At 37.1% G+C, this 27,761-nt stretch overlaps 1 protein-coding gene across 5 annotated transcripts in view; it reads right to left on the bottom strand.

The window, feature by feature from the left end:
- Window positions 1–27,761, bottom strand: part of Spata6 (spermatogenesis associated 6) — a 109,192-nt gene that overhangs the window by 58,734 nt on the left and 22,697 nt on the right. Inside the window, exons 2-5 of one of the 5 annotated variants that reach the window (XM_006503347.4) lie at window positions 24,131–24,268; window positions 22,606–22,654; window positions 2,705–2,746; window positions 1,569–1,709 (exon numbers count right to left, since the gene is read on the bottom strand). In XM_006503347.4, the coding sequence (XP_006503410.1) occupies window positions 1,569–1,649 (81 nt within the window). In that variant the 5' untranslated portion in view covers window positions 1,650–1,709; window positions 2,705–2,746; window positions 22,606–22,654; window positions 24,131–24,268. The remainder of the gene's footprint in view (window positions 1–1,568; window positions 1,710–2,704; window positions 2,747–22,605; window positions 22,655–24,130; window positions 24,269–27,761) is intronic. The other 4 variants (NM_026470.3, XM_006503348.4, XM_030253731.1 and 1 more) reach the window with 4 other exon arrangements.

Raw genomic sequence — 27,761 nt, 5'->3', positions numbered from 1 at the left:
CTTCACATTTGCCTTATATACACATAAGACCTGTCAAACTCCTCACACAGCTGTCACCAGAAGTCCTGATTTGGGTATATCTTTGCTCAGTAATCAAACACTTTCCAAATATATGCAAAAGCAACTTGTTAAGTGATAAAAGGAAAATTCTTGTGAACAGTACATAGCTGACTTTCTATTGCTGTCTTTGTATGACAGCATAACCTAAATTACCTTAAAGAGAACATAAACTTGAAATTATTTATTTCCCTTTGTAGGCTTCCACATGACTCTCAAAATACTTTGAAGATGGTTATAGTATAAAATGACATTTCAAAATATCCCAGAGAGATAGGGTTTCCATAGATTGTTGCAGAGCCAACTTTTATACTTTCAGTAAACTGAACTTACTATCTCTTTGAACACAGCTCATCATCAACCCATGAATAGAGGAAAATATTTAATTCACTGTATTGGCTCATGTACCACTCACTTAATATTATTTTAAGAGTCCACAAAAAAAAATTAGTTTTAAAACTACTTGCCCAAGTAACTTCAAGCTCAACAACTTTTCCTTCTCTGCTTCTGAAACACAGTAGGCATTTCTGAGTTTATCGGAGTATCAGACAAATTTTCACAAAGATTTTTAAATATAAGGCATTACAGGAGAGGATAGGATAGAGAGCCTTGTGCAGCAGCCGTATGGATCCAATGATGTTGATTGTCATACAATTATTGTCACTTGGAAAGAGAGATGCTCTTAATACAGCGTTTAAACATAGGTATACAATCTATGAACACTTTACAAGCTACCTAGTGAAGCTTTATCCGAGCTGGATGTTTCAGTTCTTTCTTTTTTTTTTTATCACTGTTAACACTATAAGAAAATATCTCAGTCTGGGGGTGTGGCTCAGTGATCAGCTGTTATCTAACCCTTGGAAGACCCTGGATCTCTCTCTAGCACCAGGAGTCAAAACAATGAAAGAAGGCTCTTGGTATTCCCAATAAAAATATATTTAAGATTTAAGACATATATCTAGAAGATAAAATGCTAGAAAAATTTTGGTCTTTATTAAATAATTTTGTTTTGATTTTTTGCAGCTTATATGCACACAGCAAGCATATGGAAGTGCTCAATTTTTAAATATTATTTATTAATATTTTCCAATAAGAAATCTTTGTACCAAAACCCATTTTTTAAATTTTGGTTTCCCTAAATGTTAAGACTGGTTAGTGTTCAACTGTGTGTTGAACCTTCCCTAAACACAAACACAGAAAAGTGACAAAGAGATATGGGGGTGGGGTGGGGGGCTGAGGATAGACAATGCAGAGGAGAAAAGAGGTGCATTACTTTTGATGATAAATATCAGCCAATAGGAGTTGTGTTAGTTTGGATGATAAATGATTACTTTTTGCTAAATTACTTTCATTGCATTAAGGATGCTTAAAATAAGATGATTATATAAAACAAAATTGAAACCAAGTTAAATTTGAGTTAGTTTTACTCATACAAGGTACAGAGGCCTGTATTCTACTGCTCACCCATGAGCCTGCACTAAGAGCTGACTTGAAAAACTGGTGTTACTTACTCTTAGGCCAGAAATCCTCCTCATGGTAACCTGGCGGTTTGAATCATGGTGTCCAGACATTTGGTTTGGACCCGGGAACATGAAATCTCGTGTATTTTCATCATAGGTAGACAGTGTTTCTCCCACTATAAGAAAGATATCCTATGATTCAAATTATAACAAAACATTCTATTTAGAAAAAAATCATCAAGTATAATATATATATAATGCCTGATGCCTTATTGTATGCCTGCTTGAAGTCAATGTTTATCTTCTATAAAGGGAAAATTAAAATAAGGATGCAATAAGTAATACATTTTTTATTTTTCAAAAATACACTATACATTACTAATTATCTGCCTCACACCTTTGGAAAATAGGCACATTCATGTATACTCAGTGAGAACCTAGAAACTCTTGGAAAAGGAAGCTCTTTAAAAATATAAAGTTGTTTTAAATTTATACACCCAAAGCGGATTACCATCTTTAGCATCTTCCCTGTCTTCTGTCTTTTCTGTAGGCTGTCATGGAGTATAAAATTGGACATTAAAAATAATTGAGACATTTTGTAGACCATGTGGCTAGTAACTTAAGTATGTGTGTAATACTGAAAATTCTGGGATTACTTATATTTAATAAAAATTATCTGTTCCATAAAATAATGATTTAACTAAGGTTTTTGATAATCTTAGAAAGTAGTATCAGCAATAAAACTAGTCTTAACATTTTAATAGATAACATCTCTCCTCAGTAACCAGTGTTCAACTTAGGCTACCACCGTGCTCATTCCCAATTTTGTCAACACACAAAACCAAAGACAAAACCCGTTTAATTAACAAAAATATGTAATTTTATTTTTAGAATTGTAAATATTGAAAAATCAACTTACATAACTGTTCGCAAAATATCCTAAAATTATAAAGATGTTATGTTCTACTTTCAATTATTTTAACCCATTTAATTTCAGAGCAATGCAATAATTGGCATTTATATAAATCTTTCTGTATATACTCTTTTGTCATATACATAGTAAATCAATTATATATAAATAAACATTGCTCTTAATTTGGTAAGAAGAGGGGAGCAGAGATATTTAGAAGTAGTTCACAGAGCTGAGTTTCCATTAAGAGTCATCTTATCAATAAGTAATACAATACCTGGTGGAACTAGCTGTATCAACTCAAACACTGCTGTATCATCTGAAAGTTAGAAGAAAAATTTTCTTAAGTTGAAAAGTCAGTAAGAATAAGTTGCTTTAAGCTGCTTCATTACAAAGACACAATTGCTCCCTTCCTTCCTTTAACTTCTGCTATTGTCCATGAATGGAAGTTTTATTTCAAGCTATCATCCAGGTATTCCATCTATGAAGAAATATTAAATTCTCCATTTATGTCATAACGAGGCTACAATGAGAAAAATAAATATGGTCCTATAACTTTAATTTTTTAAATCTATTTTTAATGATGGTATTAAAATGTTTTTTTACATCCCTTTTGAGCCCACCACCCACCAGAGGTAGTGGGAAAGAAAGGATATGGGGGAAGTGGACCTGTTTGAAAAGGTTCTTTGGAACAACTCTCATCTATGTTGTCTGGAAATCCACAATTCAGTTTTCAGGTTAGTAGTGACAGACAGCTCGATCCATTCACAAACACTTTGCAGATATACCAACAATCTAGCTCGATAGAGTTGCAATAACAAACAAACAAAAATCAGTAGCAGTGACACTACCTAGCAGAGACAGCCAGGCCTCAGCCTCAACACAGTCAGTAGAAGGGACCCAGAAGGACACCAAGAGAAGTTCTCAGCTGTGTCTCTCTCTAGTGAAACAAAGATCAACAAAGATGTGAGACCCACAAGAGTTGCACAGCCAGCTCTATAACAAGCCAAGCTCCACCTCTAGCACTGTCCATTGAGTCCTTTATATATTCATCTTTCACCAGTCTAGCCTCAGCACATGCATCTGTGTCAGCTGACATCACTCTGCCAATCAGCCCAAGTCCACAAAAACTATAACAACACCCCCAAAAGTTTATTGGTGTGTTTTTCTCTATGGAATCCCAACAAATATAGTTCAACAACACAATATAAGGCAGACCAATACATGTATGTTGTTAGTAAGAATCCTTCATCATCACATGTCCTTTTATGTGTTTGCTTTGGCAGAACATCTATTTTCTTATGTCTGCTTTAGCTAAATATTCCTTCATAAGTCTGTCTCAGTCTATTACCTGGGTCAACTTCAGGAAAACATTCCTTCATGTGTTTGCCCCAACAAAAAACCTTCCAACACAACTGACTTCCAAAGAACCCTTGAGTTTTCACTTCATGGTCCCTTTGCTAATAACCTCCTTCATTTGCCCAAATATCCCCAGAAAGATGGACTATAGTGTACAAGCGTTTGCTGCCATGCCTGAGAACCTGAGTTTGATTCTCTGGACCCTCATAATGGAATCAGGGAACCAACTGCCCAACATATACCTCTGACTTCCACATGTGCCCTAATGTAGGAACAAGTGCCCCCACATATACACACTAAATAAATATTAAAAATTAAGAGCCAAAATAATTATTGCACAGACATGTTTATCTTTTAGTAGACTATACATGTTTATATAAAGGTTATACCTATTTCTTAATCTGAGTTAATGATATACATAATGATAATATACATGACAGTTATGTATAAAACATGTTAAATTTTTACCATATTTGAAATATTTTGTGATAATATTACAAAAGTAAGAAAAACATAAGTGAATCATCTCTGTCCTCTGAGAACTCATTAAAGGGCATAGCTGCTTCCTTCAACTTTTACTGTGTTCCAAAAGTGGAGTCTCATTCCACCTTCCATACATATATTCCACCTATGAAGAAATTCTAAATTCCCCACTTAAGTCACTGATGTGAGCTACAATGAGACAAGCAGGTATAGGTCTCCTTCTTATATCTTTCCTGGTTATTTATTTGTCATCAATTTGAGGCAGGGCTTCACTATACACCCTGGGTAGCCTAGAACTCATCATCTTTCTGTCTTAATCCCTTAGTGCTGAAATTATAGATGCACTATCATAATCAGTAAGATATGGCTTTTTCTTAAGAGTCTTAAATTCCACAAAGGAGATAAACATCAAATAAAATGAAAACATCAATATGTAATTATAATCCACAAGTACAATGAAAGTCCTGGAGAGTGTCATGAGATACTGTAATTAAAATACCTAAGCCAGTCATAGTGACAAAGAAAGCTCTAAGTGGTCTTCAGTGTCCATCTATAGCCAGAGTTAAGTGATGTTAACTAGGGCCCTGGGGAGCAGGGGACATAGAGTTTCTGAAATTAGAAGGAACAGAACAGACAAATAAATGCTCAAAATAGAGCAAAGCAAGACAGTCTAGAAGATTAGGTAACCCAAGAACAAGGCTCCTTCTAAAATCAACTGGAAAAGGTAGACAACTAAAAAAATAAATGCCAACTCTAAACACTAAAATGTGTAAAACAGAAACTTGGCATAAAAAGGAACTCCAGAGAGATGAACTAGACCTTAGGGGCTGTTATTTTGCTTGGTTGGATGGTTGGTCATTGTTGTCTTCTTTCTGGGATCTGACAATTCTGACAGGCAGCTAAGAAGCAAGACATTAGTCAATCACTTTTGGTAAACTCACAACATGAACCTTAGAATACCTAACCAAATTTGAAAGTGAAATGCCCCATTGGAAAACATGGACTTGGGGAATCAGGAAGGGGGAGTTTAGTAAATTAAATGAGTGACCTGGTAACCTCACTGATGAACAGGCTTGTTTCGTAGGAGATTAAATCTGTGGTGGTTTGAAGGAGACTACCTATCATATATATTTGAAGATTAGGAAGTATGGCCTTATTGGAACAGATACATGACTGAGTGTGGGTTTGAGATTTCAAAAGCTCATGCCATTACAGTTGTCCCTCTCTCTGCTTCTTGAGTGGTGTCACAACATGTGAGCTCTCAGTTACTGCTCCAGTGCTCACCTGTCTGCCTGCAGTCATGCTCCCCTTCCATGATACTCAAGGACTCACCCTCTGAAGCTTAATACATAAGCCCCCCAATTAAATGCTTTCTTTTACAAGTTGCCTTGGTCATGGTGTCTCTTCACAGAGGTAGAAAAGTGACTAAGACAAAACCTAAAACTAAAGGAAAAACTAAAATATAGCGAAATTTTAAATATCCCAAATCCAGTCTGAAATGAGATAATTCAAGCAATTATTTCTATATTTTATAGCATTTGGTGTCTAGGCAAAATCAACTAGGTATATAGAAAAATAGATAATTGAAATTAAAAATTAAGAAAATAAAATAGAAGATCCAGATATCAAGTCTTCTATATACTCAGAAGGTGCCATTTAGAATACTTAAACAGGAATTTAATTACATTATTTAAGACACAGGTTTAAAATGTGCTTATGACTTACAATCTGGGATGTAAGGTATTTGGAAGAATTTCTTCCAGTCTGAGACTGAGAGATGAGCAAACCCTCTAATATACCTAAGTAAGATGACCTCATAGAAGGACAAAGCAAGTGAATAAGAAGAATCAAAGCAGAGCAGAAAAACATAAGCCACGGCTTCTTTTTTTTTCCATTTTTTATTAGGTATTTAGCTCATTTACATTTCCAATGCTATACCAAAAGTCCCCCATACCCGCCCACCCCCACTCCCCTACCCACCCACTCCCCCTTTTTGGCCCTGGCGTTCCCCTGTACTGGGGCATACAAAGTTTGTGTGTCAAATGGGCCTCTCTTTCCAGTGATGGCCGACTAGGCCATCTTTTGATACATATGCAGCTAGAGTCAAGAGCTCCGGGGTACTGGTTAGTTCATAATATTGTTCCACTTATAGGGTTGCAGATCCCTTTAGCTCCTTGGGTTCTTTCTCTAGCTCCTCCATTGGGAGCCCTGTGATCCATCCATTAGCTGACTGTGAGCATCCACTTCTGTGTTTGCTAGGCCCCGGCATAGTCTCACAAGAGATAGCTACATCTGGGTCCTTTCGATAAAATCTTGCTAGGGTATGCAATGGTGTCAGCGTTTGGATGCCGATTATGGGGTGGATCCCTGGATATGGCAGTCTCTACATGGTCCATCCTTTCATCTCAGCTCCAAACTTTGTCTCTGTAACTCCTTCCATGGGTGTTTTGTTCCCAATTCTAAAGAGGGGCATAGTGTCCACACTTCAGTCTTCATTCTTCTTGAGTTTCATGTGTTTAGCAAATTGTACCTTATATCTTGGGAATCCTAGGTTTGGGGCTAATATCCACTTATCAGTGAGTACATATTGTGTGAGTTCCTTTGTGAATGTGTTACCTCACTCAGGATGATGCCCTCCAGGTCCATCCATTTGGCTAGGAATTTCATAAATTCATTCTTTTTAATAGCTGAGTAGTACTCCATTGTGTAGATGTACCACATTTTCTGTATCCATTCCTCTGTTGAGGGGCATCTGGGTTCTTTCCAGCTTCTGGCTATTATAAATAAGGCTGCTATGAACATAGTGGAGCATGTGTCCTTCTTACCAGTTGGGGCATCTTCTGGATATATGCCCAGGAGAGGTATTGCTGGATCCTCCGGTAGTACTATGTCCAATTTTCTGAGGAACCGCCAGACTGATTTCCAGAGTGGTTGTACAAGCCTGCAATCCCACCAACAATGGAGGAGTGTTCCTCTTTCTCCACATCCACGCCAGCATCTGCTGTCACCTGAATTTTTGATCTTAGCCATTCTGACTGGTGTGAGGTGGAATCTCAGGGTTGTTTTGATTTGCATTTCCCTGATGATTAAGGATGTTGAACATTTTTTCAGGTGCTTCTCTGCCATTCGGTATTCCTCAGGTGAGAATTCTTTGTTCAGTTCTGAGCCCCATTTTTTAATGGGAATATTTGATTTTCTGGAGTCCACCTTCTTGAGTTCTTTATATATGTTGGATATTAGTCCCCTATCTGATTTAGGATACAAGTTATGAAACAAATGGACCTGACAGATATCTACAGAACATTTTATCCTAAAACAAAAGGATATACCTTCTTCTCAGCACCTCACGGGAACTTCTCCAAAATTGACCATATAATTGGTCACAAAACAGGCCTCAACAGATACAAAAATATTGAAATTGTCCCATGTATCCTATCAGACCACCATGGCCTAAGACTGATCTTCAATAACAACATAAATAATGGAAAGCCAACATTCACATGGAAACTGAACAACACTCTTCTCAATGATACCTTGGTCAAGGAAGGAATAAAGAAAGAAATTAAAGACTTTTTAGAGTTTAATGAAAATGAAGCCACAATGTACCCAAACCTTTGGGACACAATGAAAGCATTTCTAAGAGGGAAACTCATAGCTCTGAGTGCCTCCAAGAAGAAATGGGAGAGAGCACATACTAGCAGCTTGACAACACATCTAAAAGCTCTAGAAAAAAAGGAAGCAAATTCACCCAAGAGGAGTAGACGGCAGGAAATAATCAAACTCAGGGGTGAAATCAACCAAGTGGAAACAAGAAGAACTATTCAAAGAATTAACCAAACGAGGAGTTGGTTCTTTGAGAAAATCAACAAGATAGATAAACCCTTAGCTAGACTCACTAAAGGGCACAGGGACAAAATCCTAATTAACAAAATCAGAAATGAAAAGGGAGACATAACAACAGATCCTGAAGAAATCCAAAACACCATCAGATCCTTCTACAAAAGGTTATACTCAACAAAACTGGAAAACCTGGACGAAATGGACAAATTTCTGGACAGATACCAGGTACCAAAGTTGAGTCAGGATCAAGTTGACCATCTAAACAGTCCCATATCACCTAAAGAAATAGAAGCAGTTATTAATAGTCTCCCAGCCAAAAAAAGCCCAGGACCAGACAGGTTTAGTGCAGAGTTCTATCAGACCTTCAAAGAAGATCTAATTCCAGTTCTGCACAAACTATTTCACAAAATAGAAGTAGAAGGTACTCTACCCAACTCATTTTATGAAGCCACTATTACTCTGATACCTAAACCACAGAAAGACTCAACAAAGATAGAGAACTTCAGACCAATTTCTCTTATGAATATCGATGCAAAAATCCTCAATAAAATTCTTGCTAACCGAATCCAAGAACATATTAAAGCAATCATCCATCCTGACCAAGTAGGTTTTATTCCAGGAATGCAGGGATGGTTTAATATACGAAAATCCATCAATGTAATCCATTATATAAACAAACTCAAAGACAAAAACCACATGATCATCTCGTTAGATGCAGAAAAAGCCAAGGCTTCTATAGCAGGTTCAGAGGGAGGAGTTTTGAGTTTTGTCTTGGGATCCTCACTGTGAATGTTAGAGAAAAGTTCTCTGTAACTTCCAGGGGAAAGAAAACATTTGGAAGTATGCCAGAGCATTCTATTCTCTCTAACAAGCCCTTCTCTCTGGGGGAAAAAAAAAAAGGCTTTTCCTCAGCTTCTATCTTCCAGATTCCTGGTACAAGGGAAGTCCCAATTCTTGTCAACTCCAGGCTTCTACCGGGAACAGGTGGGCTACTCAAGTACAACACCCCTCTTTTGTACATGGAAGAAAGAAGATACCCAGCTATCCAACCATCCTGTCCTAAGGAGAGATAGGGTCTGGAAACACTGGCAGAGTTCCCAAGCAGAGACGTGGGCTCATCAAAGAGAAGCTACACTCATAGAAGACAGAGGCCTTCTCCTCAGACTTTACCAAGTGCCACAGTTCTTTCCTCAGTATCCCACGACTGGCTTTCAACAAGGTGCATGGCAAACTAAACAGAAAACCAAGAGTGCAGTGTGGAGATCTCAGTCACATAAATGGGGACATCAGACTGATAAAATCAAGAATTTTTAGAAATTTGAGCTGGGGCTATAGGATAGAGTAGAAAACTTGCAGAGCATATATAAGACCCTGGGTTTAAATTCCCAGTACCAAAAGAATCTATAAAATTCAAACAGATCTAGTATAAAAAATAAGCACTATGCAAATAGAAGGGATATATAGAGGTATGTGTGTATATGTGTAGATATGTATGTATGTATGTACATGTATGCAGAGATTGAAATTTTAAAAAAGGAACAAATAGAAATGCTATAGATCAAAAATACTACAACTGAAATGAAGAATGACTGTTGTGGGCTTATTGTTTTGTGACTCATGGCTAAAAAAAAAATCTCAAAGGTTTCAGCATCTAACAATAACAACTTTCAAATCATCAAAGAGAACAAGACAAAACAAAGAACAATATCTAAGAATTGTGGGACAACTATAACAGATGTAATATACAATAATAGGAACACCAGAAGAAGAAACCCCGATCCTTATAAGGACAGAAGGGCTGGGACAGGATGGATTACTAGAGTTACTCTCACTTTAGTGAGGCGAATAGAATCATAAAGACCATTTTGCAGAAGACAACTGCTAGAGGATAAGCAAAAGGAGGCAGTGAGAATATTGCAAGTTCCCAAATTTCATGAATGTCATTAATATAAATGCCCAAGAAATCATAAGAAATAGAAGGAAAAAAATATTTGAAGCAGCATGAGAAAAGCAATTAAGCATTTTGAAAGCATCTTTTAAATATCCTTGAGGCAGAAAGAGTTACTATGAAGTCTGAGGGCCAGGTGGCCAGATATTAATATTTACAAAATGCTAAAAGAAATGCTCACTTAAAAATGCTATATCCAGTGTTTTTAAAATATCTTTCAAAACTACTAGAGGAGTTAACATATCACAGGCATACACAGTCATGAATGTAAAGTGAGATCTGTAGAGAGGAAGGGAAAACACTAGACTGAGTGGTATAAAGATGGGAGAGTGTGGGAGTGAGAGTCACTGATATACATTGTGTACAAGTGTGAAACTATCAAAGAATACATGAAGAAAAATGTCCTCAGACAAAAAAAAGTTATGGGATTTTGTTACCATTAAACATTCCATGCAAGAAACATTTACAAGTATCTATGCTAACTTCAAACAAAATACTTTAAATTAAAAAAAAAAAATTAAGACAGTGCAGGATATACATGAATTAAAGGTTTGCAACAAGGAGAAGGATGTTATTAACATTTACACACCCAATGGCAGACCATTAAATTATATGAAACAAAAAACAGTAACCTGAGATTTAACAGACATATATAAAACACTCTACAGGCTATACATGGCAGTACCCTCCTATTATCTCAGCACTCAGAGGGCTGAATTGGAAAGTTACAAGTTCAATACCAGATTAGCCTGTTATATTAAATAGATAGAGTCTTGTCTAAAAAAACAGATAAAAGGCAGAAGAAAAGAGCAAGCTGTCAAACAGCCATGTAAGTGCACATGTTCTTCTCAAGGGTACAAATTAAGGCTCAGTAAATTTAGAAAGACAGATGTGGTTAACAAAAGTTAAACTGGAAAAGCCCATCCTTGGACAATCAGTTAAACAAGAAATCATATGGGAAGTTTGAAAATACATTGAGATGCATGGGAAAAATACAGTATATCAAAACATATGAGACTCAGAGAAAACAACACTATGATAAAAATGTCTAACTTATGAATATGTAAATTAAAAATTTAAAGTGATTTCAAATGAATAGCTTTATAGCTTAAGAAACCATAAAATAAGTTAAACTCAAACCTAAAGCAAAAATAAAGTTAAATATTAGAACAAATATAAAGTAACAGGAAAATAATAGACATGAATAGAATCAAAAGCTGTTTTTCTAAACATCAACAGAAATTTCAGATATTTTCATATATAAAAATAAGTGTTATTACTGGTTTTATATATGAACACTTATGTAAAACAGTATTACCTAGATAGAATTGACAAATCTTAAAAACAAATAAGTAAAAACTAATTTTTTGGAAGCAGGAAATCTGCTTCGGACTAATAAAACTTCTTATCAGTCAGAAATCCCCCAAGAAATAAAGTGTTAGACCTGATTTTCAAAAGGGAAGATTGGATAATTAATACCTTTGTCAGATTTGTTAGAATAAGTTGAAGAGGAGGTGATATTTTGTAGCTCATTACATAAGGGATGTAGTCCCATAAAACCAGAGTCAAACAAACAAGAAATATATAGAAAAAAAATCCTAATGTTAAAATTCTGAATACTAGCAAGATGAATCCAGCAACACATTAGAAGTATTACACACTGTGAATGCTGTGGTTTAAATGAGAAATGTCCTCCATAAGTTCGTGCATTTGATCACTTGGTCCTCTTTGGGAAAGCCTGTAGAACGTGTAGGAGATGGGTCCTTGTTGGAGGAAGTAAATCACTGAAAATCGGTTTTGGTAAAGTATAACCTGGCCCCACTTCCTGTTCTACCTCTCTGCTTCCTGAAGGTCAGCCTAGCCTCAAGGTCCTAATGAAAGCCTTGGCTGCCATTGTGGACCGTGTCCCCTGTAACACTGTAAGCAAAACAAACCCTTTGTCTCATAAGTTGCTTTTTGTCAGGATATTCTATCATAGAAACAGAAAATAACTAATACAATCAATAACAAAATGAGATGCATCCCTGGAAGGAAAGGATAGTTCAATATAGGAAATGTGGTTGATACAGCATACTTCATTAAGAAAATAAGGAAGCATGTGATCATCTCACTTGAAACAAATCATAATAAAATTTAACAAAGTTTCATAAGGAAAACTGAAAGCACTAGGAATACAGGTAAACTAACTCACCATAATAAAAAGCACTAATGGAAAACCAGTAATAAACACTGCTCAATGATGAAAAACTACACCCTCCTCTTCTAAACAAACAAAGCCAGAATAAAGCAAGGATGTTAGTCAAGCTACTCAACTAGAAGTACTAGTTAGAGCAAAGCAACAAGAAAATTATACAAAAGACTTTCAAATTGCAAAGTAAGATCAGCTGTGTTCACAAAGCTTGAGCCTAGCTTTTAAGCAGGCATATGAACCAGTGAAATAGAATAGAGAACTCAGAAATAAAACCTTCCAAATGAGTAATTTTGATAAAGTGCCAATACCATCTAGTAAGGGAAAAGAGAATCTTTATAGCAAATAGTAATGGGAAAACAATGTACACATACGCAAGAGAATAATTTTATACCTCTACCGAAAATACCACATATAAAAATGAACTCAAAATGACCAAAGACTAAATCTAAGCCTCAAAACGTTAAAAATCATAAAAGAAAAGAGCTTCATGACATTGGGTCTGGGGTGATTTCTTGGCTAAGATTCCAAAGATACAGGTAACAACAAAGCTAATAACCATAAAATATTCTGCATGCCTAACCATAATAACAACAGGAAAAGCAATGCTAGCAAATTAAATCTTTTAAAAGAGCTTACTCTCTAAGATAAATAGACTTCATCTACAATTAAAAAATTAAAAGCAAACAACTCAATTAAAACATGACCAAGAGGTTAGAGAGATGGTTCAGTGGTTACAAGTACTGGCTACTCTTCCTGAGAACCTTAGTTGATTCCCAGAACCCAAATGGCAAGTCAGCTCTCAGGAATTCAAGACCCAAGTGATCCAATGTCCTCATCTGGCCTCCATAGGCCCTGCATACATGTAGTTTACAGACATAGCCACAGGCAAAACATCCACAGACAAATAATAATAATAACTTTACATGGTCATAAGATTTGAATAAACATTATTCCAGAAGAGATACGCATGTCATTGATACATATATAAAGTTTTACCACATCACTAACAATTAGGAAAATTTAAATCAAAACTAACATGCTCTCACACCCATTAGGAGGCTTGTGCAGTAGATGAGGATATAAAATGGTATACTTGCTATGGAAACACTGATTCCTCCAAAAATGCTAAAGCAATATACAAAGGAGAACTGCAAGTGCTCAGATATTTGAGCACTAATGTTCATAGCAAGATTATTCACAATAGTGAAATGCTAGAAACAAACCAAGTATCCATCAACAAAGAAACAGGCGAATGTTTTATAAACATCTAATAGCATATCACTTGTCCTTATAAAGGAAGGGACTTTTGGCGTTCAATTTCATGATCCTTGAAGGTATCCATGTGAAATAAGTTAGTTCCAAAAGAGGAAAAATACCAATTTCCTTTGATAAAAGATTTTTCTTAATGATCATAGAAACAAAGTAGAATAAGTAGAGAAGGGGAATAAAGTTACTGTTTAATGTGGCAGTTTTGAAAGATAAATTAAGGAGTTAGAGAAATGCATGGTAGTGACTGTCACACAGTTATAAATGCATTGAATACTACTAAACTGTACACTTGAAATGATTAAAGTGGTAAATTTTATGTTATGTATATTTTACTACAATTAAAATACTTTGGGGAGAAAGATATTAAATTATTAAAGGAATGCTTTATATAGAACTGATCAGCTGGAGGCCCAACAGCAAGTTAATGTAAACATATCTCCTGGAATATGCAGGACAATTAGTCTCATTTTACGACATCCCTTTATTGTATAACTAAGAACTATATTTCTACTTCCTCTCTAAAAACTCTCATTTACACATGTATTGGTAGTGTGAGTTACAAATTACATGTATTACAATAGTGGAGAAACTCTAGTCACATGCAACAAATCAAAAACCTGTAGTAACTACATCGAGCAGAAGTATCAAAATGTTTAGAATGCACTTGTGGACTTCAAATATAGTGGACTTAAAAATAATTTAAGCCTGAGTCCCACAAGCCTCCTTGGGTAATTCAGGACACTCCCATTCATAGACTCTGAAGGATTTATTCTCAGGCCTTAAATCCTGACCTAAAATCACTTTCAAGTTCCCAGGCACCAGTGTTAGCTCCCGTAAACTGAGATTATCAGCTCTATTGCGGGGGGGGGGGGGGGGGGAGGTTCTTTTCCCTATAGGCAACAGAACTTAGTTCTAGTAATCAACTGAACTATAAATATAAATCACTCCTCTTTATCAAATATTGGAGGGACTGACACTGAAACAGACCATCTATTTTAAATTCTCAAACACAAAATATTCTCCTGAAGGATCATAGCACACAAACAAGTCAATAAGATAGTTCCAGGAGTTATAAACTAGTGAAAAAGAGAAATGCTGTATTTATATATATTTAATACCTTAGGTATCAAATATCTAGTATGTTTTGAATATAGTTATATTCACTAGAGTCACAGAGTGAATAAAAGAGAAAAAATTAATGTTATTCCATTAAAATCTATATATTAGTGCTAGAGAGAAACAGTCCATTGTTTTTTGTTTCTACAGTAATGTCCTTTTTACTTTTTTTTTTTTTTTGGCTTTGGCTTTGGCATTAATATCAACAAATTTGTGTTAGCTTCCCATTACTATAACAAAATACCTTAGGCAATTAAATACAAAGATATAAAGAGAAAGGCTTTATTTGGGTTCCTAATTCTGGAGTTTCCAGCCCAAGGTCAGCAGGATTCATTAGCTTGGACATCTGTGAAAAAAAGTGCATCATGGCAGAACAAAAATAATGGCCTCAGAGGTTGAGAAGCAGAAGAACAAGGAAAGAGAACAAGTTCCTACAATTCCTTTTAAGGCCTTACCACTCATGATCTAAGGACTTTCTGTAGGACCCTCCTCTTAAACATTGCACACCTGTCAATAGTGCTACACTGGAAATCATGCCTTTAACATGGACCTAGGGAGGCACTTGGTGTATGGTATTAAGGGTGCAAACTATTTCCATAACCTTTGACTCTTAAAATATACAGGTGTAGAAGAATCTGACTCAAAGGTGTCCTGGGTAGGGTTGTGATAAAACACCATGATCTAAGCAGCTTGGGGAGTGAAGTATTTGTATTGCTTACACTTCAATGGCATTGTTCATCATCAAAGAAAGTCAGCATGAGAACTCAAACACAGCAGGAACCCAGTAGAAGGAGCTGATGCAGATAGCAGTTACTAGCTTGCCCATCCTGCTTTCTTGCTTGCTCAGCCTGCTTTCTCATAAAACCTAGGGCCACCAGCACAGGAATGGCATCTCCCTCAATGGGCTGGGCCCCCTCCCTCACCAGTCACTAATTAAGAAAATGCCCTACAGACTTAGCTACTGACTTTTCACAATTGAGAAAAGTGACCCTCTGAAGTGACCCTAGCTTGTGTTAAAATCAACCCAGCCAACACAAAAGGTCACAGAGCAAAGACTTCAGTACTGACAAATGTTGGGAGCCCTTCCTATAGGCTGGGAAAGAAGACCTTTCTGATTCTGATGACAAATTTGAGCTGTGATCAGAAATTAGTACAATTGTTATACTCATGTGTCTGTGTATCTGCATGCTTGTGCCTGCATGTCCATGGGTGTGTGTGTGTGTGTGTGTGTGTGTGTGTGTGTGTGTAGAAAAACAAACAAACAAACAAACACCACCACCACAACAAAATTTTTCTGACCAGGAAATCATGCCATTTGTGTTAACCCATTATCCACTGTCTTTTAGAATAATCTCATCTAAAGAGGAGGCTTTGATCCTTAGCAAAGCCACAAAGAAACAGCCCCTTCCCTAATGTTTACAAATTATTGACATATTTTCCTCCCTAAACAAAGTATTCATTACAGTTTCCCACTGATATATGTAGTCTTGTCTGGCACTGTAAACCCTTAGAAATGAGTATGCCAAAATCCCTTTTCCTTATTTTGGTGGCAGAGTGTAAAGTAAAAACGTAAGTTATACCGACTTACTTTTTTTAAGACTAAAGTTTATTTCTTCATATCTGAACTTTTTTCATTTCTTACACTGATGTGTATCTTGAGCAAAAATTGTTGCAAACATTTTTTCTTTTTTTTCTTTGATTTAAGTTTTTATTGCATTATGATGAGAAAAGATACATAATTTCAATTTAAAAACATATTTTGAGTAAAGAGACTTACATCACATTCTTCTTGCCCTTTTGTACCCCAACTCCTCCCAGAGAGCTGCCTCCTTCAAAACCTGCAATATCTTTCGTTTTTATCATATTCTTTAAAATTTATAAAATATTGTAACAATAAAAATGAGTATTATAAAAGTTGTTTGATATAAAACAACAATCAATTGAACAGTCTTATGTAGATGTTTGTCTACAGCAATACTGAAAATACATAGGTTTTTCTCAACATAAGTTTTAAATAAATCCAAATATATTAACTGTATGATATTTTAAAATAATATATCACTATTAGTTTTTTTAATGAAAATAAATGATAAAGTCTGTTTGTTTGTTTGTTTGTTTGTTTTTTAGTAGAGCTTAAAATCTTGGCTCTTAATGTGGTACAAACACAAAAAAGAACAGTTTTTGGACATTGGAGTTCATTGTAATAAGGCTGTACTTGAATGTCCCTCACATCACCAAAGGATTTTACCTCCATTGTAGATAAGCTAAGAGTTGACAGTTTTGCTGAGCTAAGGAATGAATTGTAGGCACGATTTTTTGGATACAGATTTGCTGCTATGGTCAAAGCTATTTGACTTGAGTGATTGTCATCATTCTCAGGCACAGGGAACAGGTTACATTCATTTAAGAAATGGTGTGTGCATTAAGATGGTCTATTCATTAAGTCATTCATCAACTGTTTCAATGAACAATGGTTCTGCTTGGAGGGTGGCACAGACGTTAAGTGAGGGCAAGATTCTGGTTCACTGGCTATGATGATTTTGAAAAGCATTCAACTCAAAATAAGAGTAACTTATAAAGTCCTCTTCTTCAAAATTGATACAATAATTATAAATATCAAGCAAAGCCTTTAGTCTCACTCCTAGATGTTCTCTTACAAGCCACCTCCCAAATTAATTGTCTACATTTTTTCAGCTGTGTAAATAATTTTGAAATATGTGAGCTGTTCTGAAAACCATAGTACAGTATAAAAACATCAAATAAACAATCCTACTAATAGAGAAGCTGAGATAGGAGAAGCATGATTTCAAGACCATTATGTGGCACACAGCAAGATCCTGTCATTTACAAACAAGCAGGAAGTGTATATGGATTGTACAATATTGGACCTATTTCTACCATTACCAAATTAGCAAGACCCAGGGATGATGGCCAACAAAATTCTAATTCCTCATATTTTTGAATTTCAATTGAATAAGATATGTTGGTAATAATAATTTTCATATTAAGAGATATTAAGGAAAAGTGATTGTTACTTCCTGTTAATTTTCTTGTTAGAGGTGGAATTATGTTTGTGTGGGTTTGTTGAAAGATTACTTTCTTGCTTCTTCTAGGTTGTAGTTTCACTCCTTGTGTTGGTGTTTTCCACCTATTATCCTTTGTAGGGCTGGACTTGTGGAAAGATATTGTGTAAATTTGGTTTTGTCATGGAATATCTTATTTTCTCCATCTATGGTGATTGAGAGGTTTAGTAGCCTGGGCTGGCATTTGTGTTCCCTTAGGGTCTGTATGACATCTGCCCAGGATCATCTAGCTTTCATAGTCTCTAGTGAGAAATCTGGTATAACTTTGATAGGCCTGCCTTTATATGTTACTTGACCTTTTTCCCTTACTGCTTTTAAAATTCTTTTTTTGTTTAGTACATTTGGCGTTTTGATTATTATGTGACGGGGGAATTTCTTTTCTGGTTGAGTCTATTTGGAGTTCTGTAGGCTTCTTGTATGTTCATGGGCATCTCTTTCTTTAGGTTAAGGACGTTCTGTTGGTGATGCTTGCATCTATGACTCCTCATCCCTTTCCTAGGTTTTCTAACTCCAGGATTGTTTCCCTTTGTGATTTCTTTATTGTTTCTAGTTCCATTTTTAGATCCTGGATGGTTTTGTTCCTTTCTTCCCCTGTTTGATTTTGATTTCCTGTAAATCTAAGGGATTTTTGTGTTTCCTCTTTAATGGCTTCTAGCTATTTACCTGTGTTCTCCTGTATTTCTTTAAGGGACATTTTTATGCCCTTCTTAATGTCTTCTATCATCCTCATGAGAAGTGATTTCAGATCTGAATCTTGCTTTTCCTGTGTGTTGGGATATCTAGGACTTGCTATGGTGGGAGAATTGGGTTCTGATGATGCCAAGTAACCTTGGTTTCTGTTGCCTATGTTCTTATGCTTGCCTCCTGCCATCTGATTATCTCTAATGCTCCCTTCCCTTGCTATGTCTGACTGGACTCTGTTCTTCCTGAGATCCTGGGTATATCTGAGCTCCTAGGAGTCAAGTTGCCTTTGGGACCTTGAGATCCTGGTGTGACCAAGCTCCTAGGATCCCAGGATCCTCTGACCCTGGACATGTTGAAGCGCCTAGGAGTGAAACTGCCTCTGGGTGTTGTGGGGCTGGCTGTGGATTTTGCATCCAAGGTCTGCTCAGGGTGCCAGCCCAGACAGACCTGAAGGAGCCCGTGCCACTGGTCTCGCAGTAACATAAGAATATGTTAACTAAATATTCAAATTTTAAACATATACTTAGCCTACAACTGAACAGATATTCATAGACTTGTTAATTATTTACAATAGCCAAACAGACTAAATATTCATTATAACAGAATATTGGTTGGCAATAAAAGGAATAAATATCTTGTATGTGGAAAAATATGAATGCACTTCAAAAATATTATTATAAATTAAGAGGTTAGAAGAGAAAGAAAGAAAAAAGAGAGAACACCAATCTATAGAGAAATTGACAAGTGGTTACTGGGAAGTGGGAGCAGACATGGGAGTTGACTATAAATATACCTCAGGAATTGTTTGAGGGTGACAGGAATATACTAAATCAGATAGTGGTGATGTCTCACATTTGCATAAATACTCTGAAAATTGCTGAACTGTAGTTACAAGGGATGAATTTTATGATAAGTGAGTTTTGCTGAAGCTATTTAACAAGAAAGAACAGGAAACATTGCCCTGCTTCTTCTATAGGGAATGTATCTCAAAATGGCTGAACCACTGTTAAGAAAAATTACAGGAGGTCCAGGTAAAGACTGTTTCTAGGTATCAGAGGAATATGTGTGCTTCTCCTTTTTTTTCTTTTTGTTTTTATTCTGTTTATTGTTGCTGCTGGTGGTGGTGGTGGTGGTTTTGTTTTGTTTTGTTTTGTTTTGTTTTGTTTTGTTTTTGCAGGGGAGGTGCCTACTTAAATGCTTAGAGTTGGATGGGTGGAAAGGTGGGGAAGAGCTGGAAGGAGGTGGAGAAGAAACTATGATCAAAATATATTGTATAGAAAAATATGTTCAATTAAAAAATAAAAAGAAAGAAAAATTACAGGCTCTGGAGAGATGGTTTACCAAGCAAAGCACTTCTCACACAAGCTAAAGACCAGTTAACCTAGAACCCAGGAGATAATCCCAGCCTATAATCCCAGTTTGCAAGAGGCAGAGACATGAGATTCCCCAGAGCAAGCTGGCTAGCAGATCAGCCTAAAAGGCAAGCTAGTGAGAAACCCTGTCTCAAAATATAAGGTGGAGAGTGCTTCAAGAGGACACTAGATACCTACTTTTAGCCTACATTCTTTCTTTCTTTCTTTCATTCATTCATTCATTCATTCATTCTCTCTCTGTGTCTCTCTCTTGTTAGTAATAGAAAAGAATTACACATTGTAACAATAACTATTTGCTAGCCCCTATTGAAAAAGATGGTTCTCAGTGGATGCTAAAAAGCTAGCAGATGAAAAGCTGATTAGAGAATTATAAGGGAGGTTGCAGGACAATGTTGCTTAGACCCGAAATAACCAATCTCTACATTGCTAAGGACAAGATATTCATGTCACTTGGCATGATACAATAAGCACAAAAACTATAAAAACTATCTAGGACTCTTGCCAAATAACAAAATAAGTCTGAATCTAAACTCCTCCAGTTCTAATTAGCAGCTTATATAAAAGAAGCAATAAACAAGTCAAACAGAACTTAGGTAAGGACACAATTAGCCAATATTAGAGACAGGACATTCTGAACGATCTATTTTTCTCATTCCCAGCATTAAAAACAAACAGAAAAATGTGGAACAACATTACAGATAAAAAGAAACTAAGGAAATAAGTAGACACATAATGTCAGCACTAAAGCCTGAGAAGAGCCTCATTTTAAGAAACTAATTTTAAAAAGACTTTTGGGGGACAGATGAGGAAATGGGAGCAATGACTGAACAAATAAATGACTTTATTGGGGAGCACAGTAGCTATTCTTTTATAGAGCTTGCATCTATTATGCACAATGATACAATGTATAAAATATGCATTTAGACTGCCCAACTATACTGCTAGTGGCCAGCAAGAACATGGGATATGATTAATGAAACCTCAAAACTTACTGGCTCCAGGTGACAGGTACCCAGACAGGCATCTCTCCACTGAGAGTTCTCTCCACTCAGTGGACTTTTCACTTTCCATATGAAATCATTAGGGAACAAAGAAGACTGTACAACACGAAGGAAGACCAAAAGAAAAGAGTTTGTGAACGAAGACTGCTGTGAAAGTCGTCTGAGAAAACAGCACACAAAGCCAAACCCTATGCCTAAATACCAGAGCAAAGTGAAGTACATAGATAAGAACAATAGAATACCTTCACCTGACAACACAGGACAGGGTAACTCTGAAAGTGGTGTTAGAAAGCAGAATACCACTTTATGAGACTCAAAAGAGAAGAAAGAAAAAGAGAGAGAGAGAGAGGAAGAAGAAAGAAGAAGAAGAAGAAGAAGAAGAAGAAGAAGAAGAAGAAGAAGAAGAAGAAGAAGAAGAAGAAGAAGAAGAAGAGGAGGAGGAGGAGGAGGAGGAGGAGGAGGAGGAGGAGGAGGAGGAGGAGGAGGAGGAGGAGGAGGAGGAGGAGGGGGGGGGGAGGAAGGAAGGAAGGAAACTGAATCAGGGAAATCAAGACACTTTTCAAATAACAATCATCAGTAACTAGTAATCTGATACCCTAAAATTTCTAACCAAATAGTGAAGAAAAACATTAATTTTCTCTCAATAGAAAAATTTGTAATTTTCCATTTACAAATGGAAATGGTCATCTGCAATGCTTCTAATATATGGTTTCCCAAATAATGAACAAGATGTTTAGGAGACATTAAATGCATAGGCCTATAGGCAACAATCACCACTGAGCCTGTCTACCACACTGGAAAATATAATGTCAGGTCCTAGATCAGAAATGAAATAACAGAATACTAGCCCCTGGTACAAAGCATTCTCTGAATAAGTCACCAAACCACAATTCCCATGGAAACAAGCAGGCAGGCTTGTTCCCACCCTCTTCAACCCTAAGATTTAAGCTTGGTGCCAGTTTCCATGTTTCTAAGTTGCTAGAGTGTACATGGGGTGGGCAGTGAGGGGAACATTAGGAGACATAGGAGCACTGCCCAACACTAGCTCTGCTGGCCTTTTGAGATGCAAACATCAGTCTGTAGTTTCAGACTTTTCTACTTTTTTTCCCCGTTTTAAAAATTATTTTATTTTTAACTTACTCACTTTAGTCCTGCTCACTGCCCCCATCATGGCCATCCCTGTCCCCAATCCTTCTCCATACCCCTCCCCTTCTTCTCTGAGTAAGTAACCCCCAACCCCCAGGTATTCCCCCATCCTTTCTACTTTTAAGCATAAACATCAGCCTTCCTTTTCACAACCAGGGCCTGAGTGGGCCTCGCCCAAGTGTATACACAGCACTGCTGTCAGTGCAGCTTTTGCCAGCTGAGCCCTGTACAGAAGTATTGTCAATGCCAGCGATGAAGAATAATTGATACCTACGGAGGTAAAGGCACTGATTTTTCCAGCTAGGCTACCTTGAACTTCTGTGAGTTGTTGACATTCCTGACTCTTACATTGAACAGTTTTGTTTGCAGGGCAAAGTTCCACCTATCATGCCTCTCCATCAGAACACTCCAAGCCACCTTGACCAAAAAAATATCTAAGTAATTCTTTATGTGCCATAGACCAAACCAGAGAGAAGAAAAGGCCTCACTTCATCCACAGCAAAGATCAATGCCTCGCCTACCGTCCCAGGAAGCCTTTGAAATCCGAAGAATTATGAAAATGTCTCAGGTCAACATTTTTAAATCCTACTAGACCTTTTAAACTTTTATTTAATCCCAGCTCAAATTATAATATGGATGGTATTTCTAAAATGTTTTCAGGAGTAATTAAAAATTAAAAACTCACACTCAAGCTGTGCGACCACATCTCCAGGGTCTACTGCTTCCGGGAACACCTGCAGTGAGAGGGTGAGAGGGCAGGTGAGGGCACAGGAGGGCCAGTGTGGGAAGAGGAAGCCAGAGAGAGGGAAGTAAGACTGCTTTCCCATTCACGTCCCAAAATGTCTTTCCTTGTCCAACCAAAGAAAAATCTTGGTTTGTTTGAGGGGTTTGGTTTGGTTTGGTTTGGTTTGGTTTGGTTTGGTTTGGTTTGGTTTGGTTTGGTTTGGTTTTGCAGAGAAAGATTCATTATGTAGCCTAAGGTTTGTCTTGAACTCTCAATCTTTCTGTCAAAGCCCCTCAGATCCGGGGATTTCAGGAATAAATCACCATGTCAATCTTCCATACAAACCTTCAACGATTTCTAACTGGATCTGCCTGCCTCGTCAACATTGCCCACTAGGGCTCTTCTTACATGTGCTCCTCAGGATGGTCCTCTCTACCTTAGTATTATAACACAGCAAGCTAACTCCTTACAGGAAGGTTTTGTCTTTGTTAGCTCTCTACTTAGAATTCTCTCTCCCTAGACCCCTAACAACTATTAGTCTCATTCAAGCTTAGTTTAAACATTATTGTCTTCTTAGACAATTAAAAAAAAAGTCTCCCCTATTTTCTCACCCTTCCTTCATTGTATTTATGCATTTATTAAGTTACAGGAATAATAGTTTTGCCTTATCATATGTCTGTACCTATATCAGTCCATAGAACAGAGAAAAAAGTAGGGTATTTTATTTGTGAATAAAGGAAAGAAGACAAGGGAAAAGGAGGAAAGAAAGGGGAAAGGAGGTAGGGAGGAACAGAAGGAGGAAAGAAGGGAGCAAGGGAGGAAGAGAGGGAAGACTATCTGTAAGGACAAGGTAAGCCTGGTGGGAAAGAGAATATGATTGGTAATAATTACCAATACCAGGCCTTTTTAGGATAATAAGGAGAGAGGCTTGGTAAAACAGAAAAGCACAAGATATTCCTAAGTAAAACTCAGCATATGCTTACCTACTTGTGCCTTATTTTGTACAGAAGCTGTTATTCAGCAGTCCAGATGCCAGGATTTGCATGAATCCCACTAAGAAGTTTTGGAAACAGGCAACTGATTCAGTGCATAATGTAAGGAATATTTTCAAAAGTCTAAATTTGTTACAACATTCCTTTTGAATTAAGCCAAATAGAATTAAGCACATAGTTAGCTATAATAGTTTATGTTGCACGATTTTATTAAAAAACCAGAATCCCTCTGATTTCTGTTGGTAAATAATTAATCTAATTTTTGAACTCACCCTTTTTTTTTTTTTTTTTTTTTTGGTATAGAATAGAGTTTATTCAGGGCACGGGGAGGGGAGTTAAGAGGATTGTAGAGTCAGAGAAAGGCAGAGAGAGGGAGAGAGAGTAGAGCAATAGAGGCTGGCCATGAGCATGTGGAGGGGGAAAGAAGGGGAGAAGAGAAATGTCTAAAAGGGCAATAGGAAAACAAGAGTATGAGGCAAGAGAGCTGAACTCACCTTTTCAAACACCATTCTGGCATTGAAGACCAGGGGAAAAGTGGCTGGGACACATTGTGTCTTTTTGTATTGGCCAAACACACAGATACTAAGATAGATGTCCTCCTTGTCTTTCAGCACCACTCCTGGACAAGTTACCTGAAAGCAATTAGATAAGTGTCTATAATGGATTGTAATTCACTGAACTATCCCCCAGTGTGCTGGCAAACAGCTGCTGCTCACCAAGATGGCCCACAGAGTTCAGTAAGATACCCTTATATTTCCTTCTCTCTTCAAAATCTATCATTTTCTATTTGGTTATTTGTGCCACATTTAAAACACTATATACTGGTTTGGGGGACATGTCCTAATGATTTAATCATTTTAAACAGTCTTTAGCTCTCATTTTCTGCTGAATGCTGACATAAATTTATTCGACACCATTTAATCACAAAGGACTAGCACTCAGCAGAAATAAAGCATTATACTCAAGGACAGAAACAAACCTGCAAAAAGCCTGGATCTATTATTCCCCATCACCCTTAGGAGTAGTTCGAAAGTGAGAGGATAAAGTTTCAAAGCCAGAAAACTATTTTATAGCCTAATCAAGTGTATTTTAAATATTAAATAAAATTCACCTATCCTCGTTGTTTTGGTTATTTTTCTATTGCTGTGACAGTATGAATAAGGCAACTTATAGAAGTGTTTATTAGGGGCTTAGTTTAAGAGGGCTAGAGTCCATGCTATAGTATGGCAGCAGGCAGGTGTGTGTGGCAATAGAGCAGTAGCTGAGAGTTTACATCTTGATCCACAAACACAAGGCAGAAAAAAGCTAACTGGAAATGGTTTGTGTTGGGGAACTTTGCTGTTAAGATAGTAGCCCCGTTTGACTTGATGGCTTTCTGAGCTCAGCAGCCCAAAATGGGGGATTCCCTTTCTGTCTCTGCCTCTGAGAGTGTCTTTGTCTGGAGAGTGTCCCTGAACACAGGTGGATGGCCTTGTCTGAAAAGTGACCTTATACAGGGCTCTCTTCAAAGCTGCATAACTCAGCATGCATGTCCCAACCTGGCTTCCCGCCTGCAGGATAATTAAGTACTGTACTAAAACCAATCAGCCCTTCCTGCCCTCTTGATGCCATGATCAATTAACCCTTTCCAACCATACCCCTTAAAATGCCCTTATATACTCTATCTCTAAAACAATAAAGTAGACGTGTCTCGATGCAGCAGTCTCAGGAGGTCATTCCATCCATGTCCATACTTACAGCCATAAGAACCCTGTTCTTTGCCTCTGCTCCCCTTCTCCCCTCAGGCTGGTGGCCAAGAGCCTCCAGGGAGAATGGGAAGCCCACAGTTTGGGCTTTTAAAACCTGAAAGCTCAGCCCTCTGCTTCAACAAGGTCACACACCTCCTAATTTTCCCTAAATACTTTTACTAACTTGAGCCCAAATATTCAAATGTATGAGCCTGTGTGGACCATTCTCACTCAAATCAGCACACTCATTATGATGGACAAAGTATGTAGGGAAAATACTGAGTTTCTAAACAGTACACACCAGTCTCTTTAACCCCTGACACATTCCAGTATCATTTTTCAGCCATATCATTAAGAAAATATTAAAGATCTTTAAGATGTGAATCCAACATTATAATATTACATAATACTCCATCCCCTAACAGTATATTTAGAACATAAGGAGCTGATTTTAGTAATCCTAATACTCCAAGCACGGAGGCAGGAAGATGACAAATGCAAGGGTATCCTGGGCTACATGAGACCCTTCTCAAGAAAGAAGAATATTTTCACTTTTTCCCAAACATCCACATTAATTTCTTATTCCATATTCTTCCATTGCCTACGTAATAAAAATTTGACAGAAAGTAAGAAACAGGAATTCTGCCCCTTACTCTTCTGTTCCCTCATGGGCATTTCCTTCTGCCATCCACCAAGCCATATGGAACTGTCATCTCCTACCTAAAGCACCTTAACTCACTAGTAATGATAATTCAATTTCATTCAAATAGTTGGTGCTATATTAATAGTAAACACATATGATTTAAATTCTAACAACCCTGTATAATTCTCTTACAGTGAAACTATTATCTGTGAATATCTAAGGAAGTTGAATGGATGTCTCATTTCTTTAATCTGGTTAAGTTCCCTGAAGATATTGTTGTTTTCCTCATCATTTATACCAAAACATGAACTTTCAGAATTAAAAACTTTATAAATTATTTAGTATAGCAACAGTTATTTTACATATGAAAATATCATAGTCCCAAGAAAGTTAAGGTGATTACTAATAGTGTCACAAGTAAAGGATTGATAGAATTCAGTCAGTACATTCACAGCCCTCAGGACAGTGCCTGATAGTTCACAGTGTAGTCACCAACACCATTATTTTTCTTTTTCTACTTAGTCACTTTACATCCCACTCACTGCTCACCTCCCAGTCACCCCCTCCCACAACCCTTCCCCTCAACCCTCCTCCCCTTCTCCTCTGAGCAAGTGGGGACCCTCCTGACATCCCCGTACCCTGGCATTGCAAGGCTAGGCACATTCTCTCCTACAGAGGCCGGACAAGGCAGCCCAGCTAGTAGAACATATCAACATACAAGCAACAGTTTTTGGGACAGCCCCTGCTCTAATTGTTCAGGACCCAGATGAAGACCAAATTGCACCCCTGTTGCATATGTGTGGGGAGGCCTAGGTCCAGCCTGTTGATGAACCCCTAGGTTCTTCAGTTGATGGTCAGACTCTGAGAGCCCCAAGGCTTGATTCTGTTGGTCTTCCTGTGGAGTTCCTATCCCCTTTAGCCGCAAAAAGAGAAGGTTACCAATACCATTCTGATTCAGGGTGAACCCCTCAGTTTACCATGTCAACACTAAGGATGACACTGAACAGAGGATTGCAACCTCATGTGCCTTGGTACACAAATGTTGAGAACACTTTTGTGCCAGCTATTTTGACTCTATTTTCTTCTCTAATATTCCATTTTTTACTTTTCCCTTAATAATTCACAATTGATCATGAACATCAAGTCTCTCAGCAAATTCTGTTAACTTCATTTTCTACTCTGATTAAAACTAAACTTCTCATATTGTCCTCCTTGGTGTCCCTTTCCAATTTGTAACATACACAAATCTTAAAGGCAAAAGGAGAAAGAGATAACATGAAGCTAGAAAATAAGTAGAATAGCTTAAAGAAAAAGACTTTCAAAAAATAATTCAATAAAGAGAAAAACTGTTCTTTGCAAAGGAAGGGAAGTAAGACATTGTCAGATAAAAACAAGGATAATCCATCCCTAACAGAGCTATGGCACAAAAGTATTAAAATCCTTCAAGTAGACATGAAAGGATACTAACCAGGATCTTATATCTGCATGAAGAAAGAGAACAGCAGAGCCAAACAGTGTTTTGTTTTATTTTGTTTTTCTTCTGCCATTTTGATCTCAAAACCAATGGCAGGCTGGGACAGTAGCTCAGTGACAGAGCAATTGCCTACAGTACCTGAGGCCCTAATTTCAATCCCTGAAACCAACAGAAAAACAAGCAAACAAGAAAAGATAATCCCATAAAGTAACATTTACAAAACAGCTGCAAGTCAACCTCTGTGGGGCACTTTAAGAAAAAGAAAACTCTAAAGTTCCGAG

This window comes from Mus musculus, chromosome 4, assembly GCF_000001635.26.
Source record: "Mus musculus strain C57BL/6J chromosome 4, GRCm38.p6 C57BL/6J".
NCBI lineage: Eukaryota > Metazoa > Chordata > Mammalia > Rodentia > Muridae > Mus > Mus musculus.
Note: the sequence above shows the minus strand (reverse complement) of the source record. Positions and strands in the feature narration are given on the sequence as shown.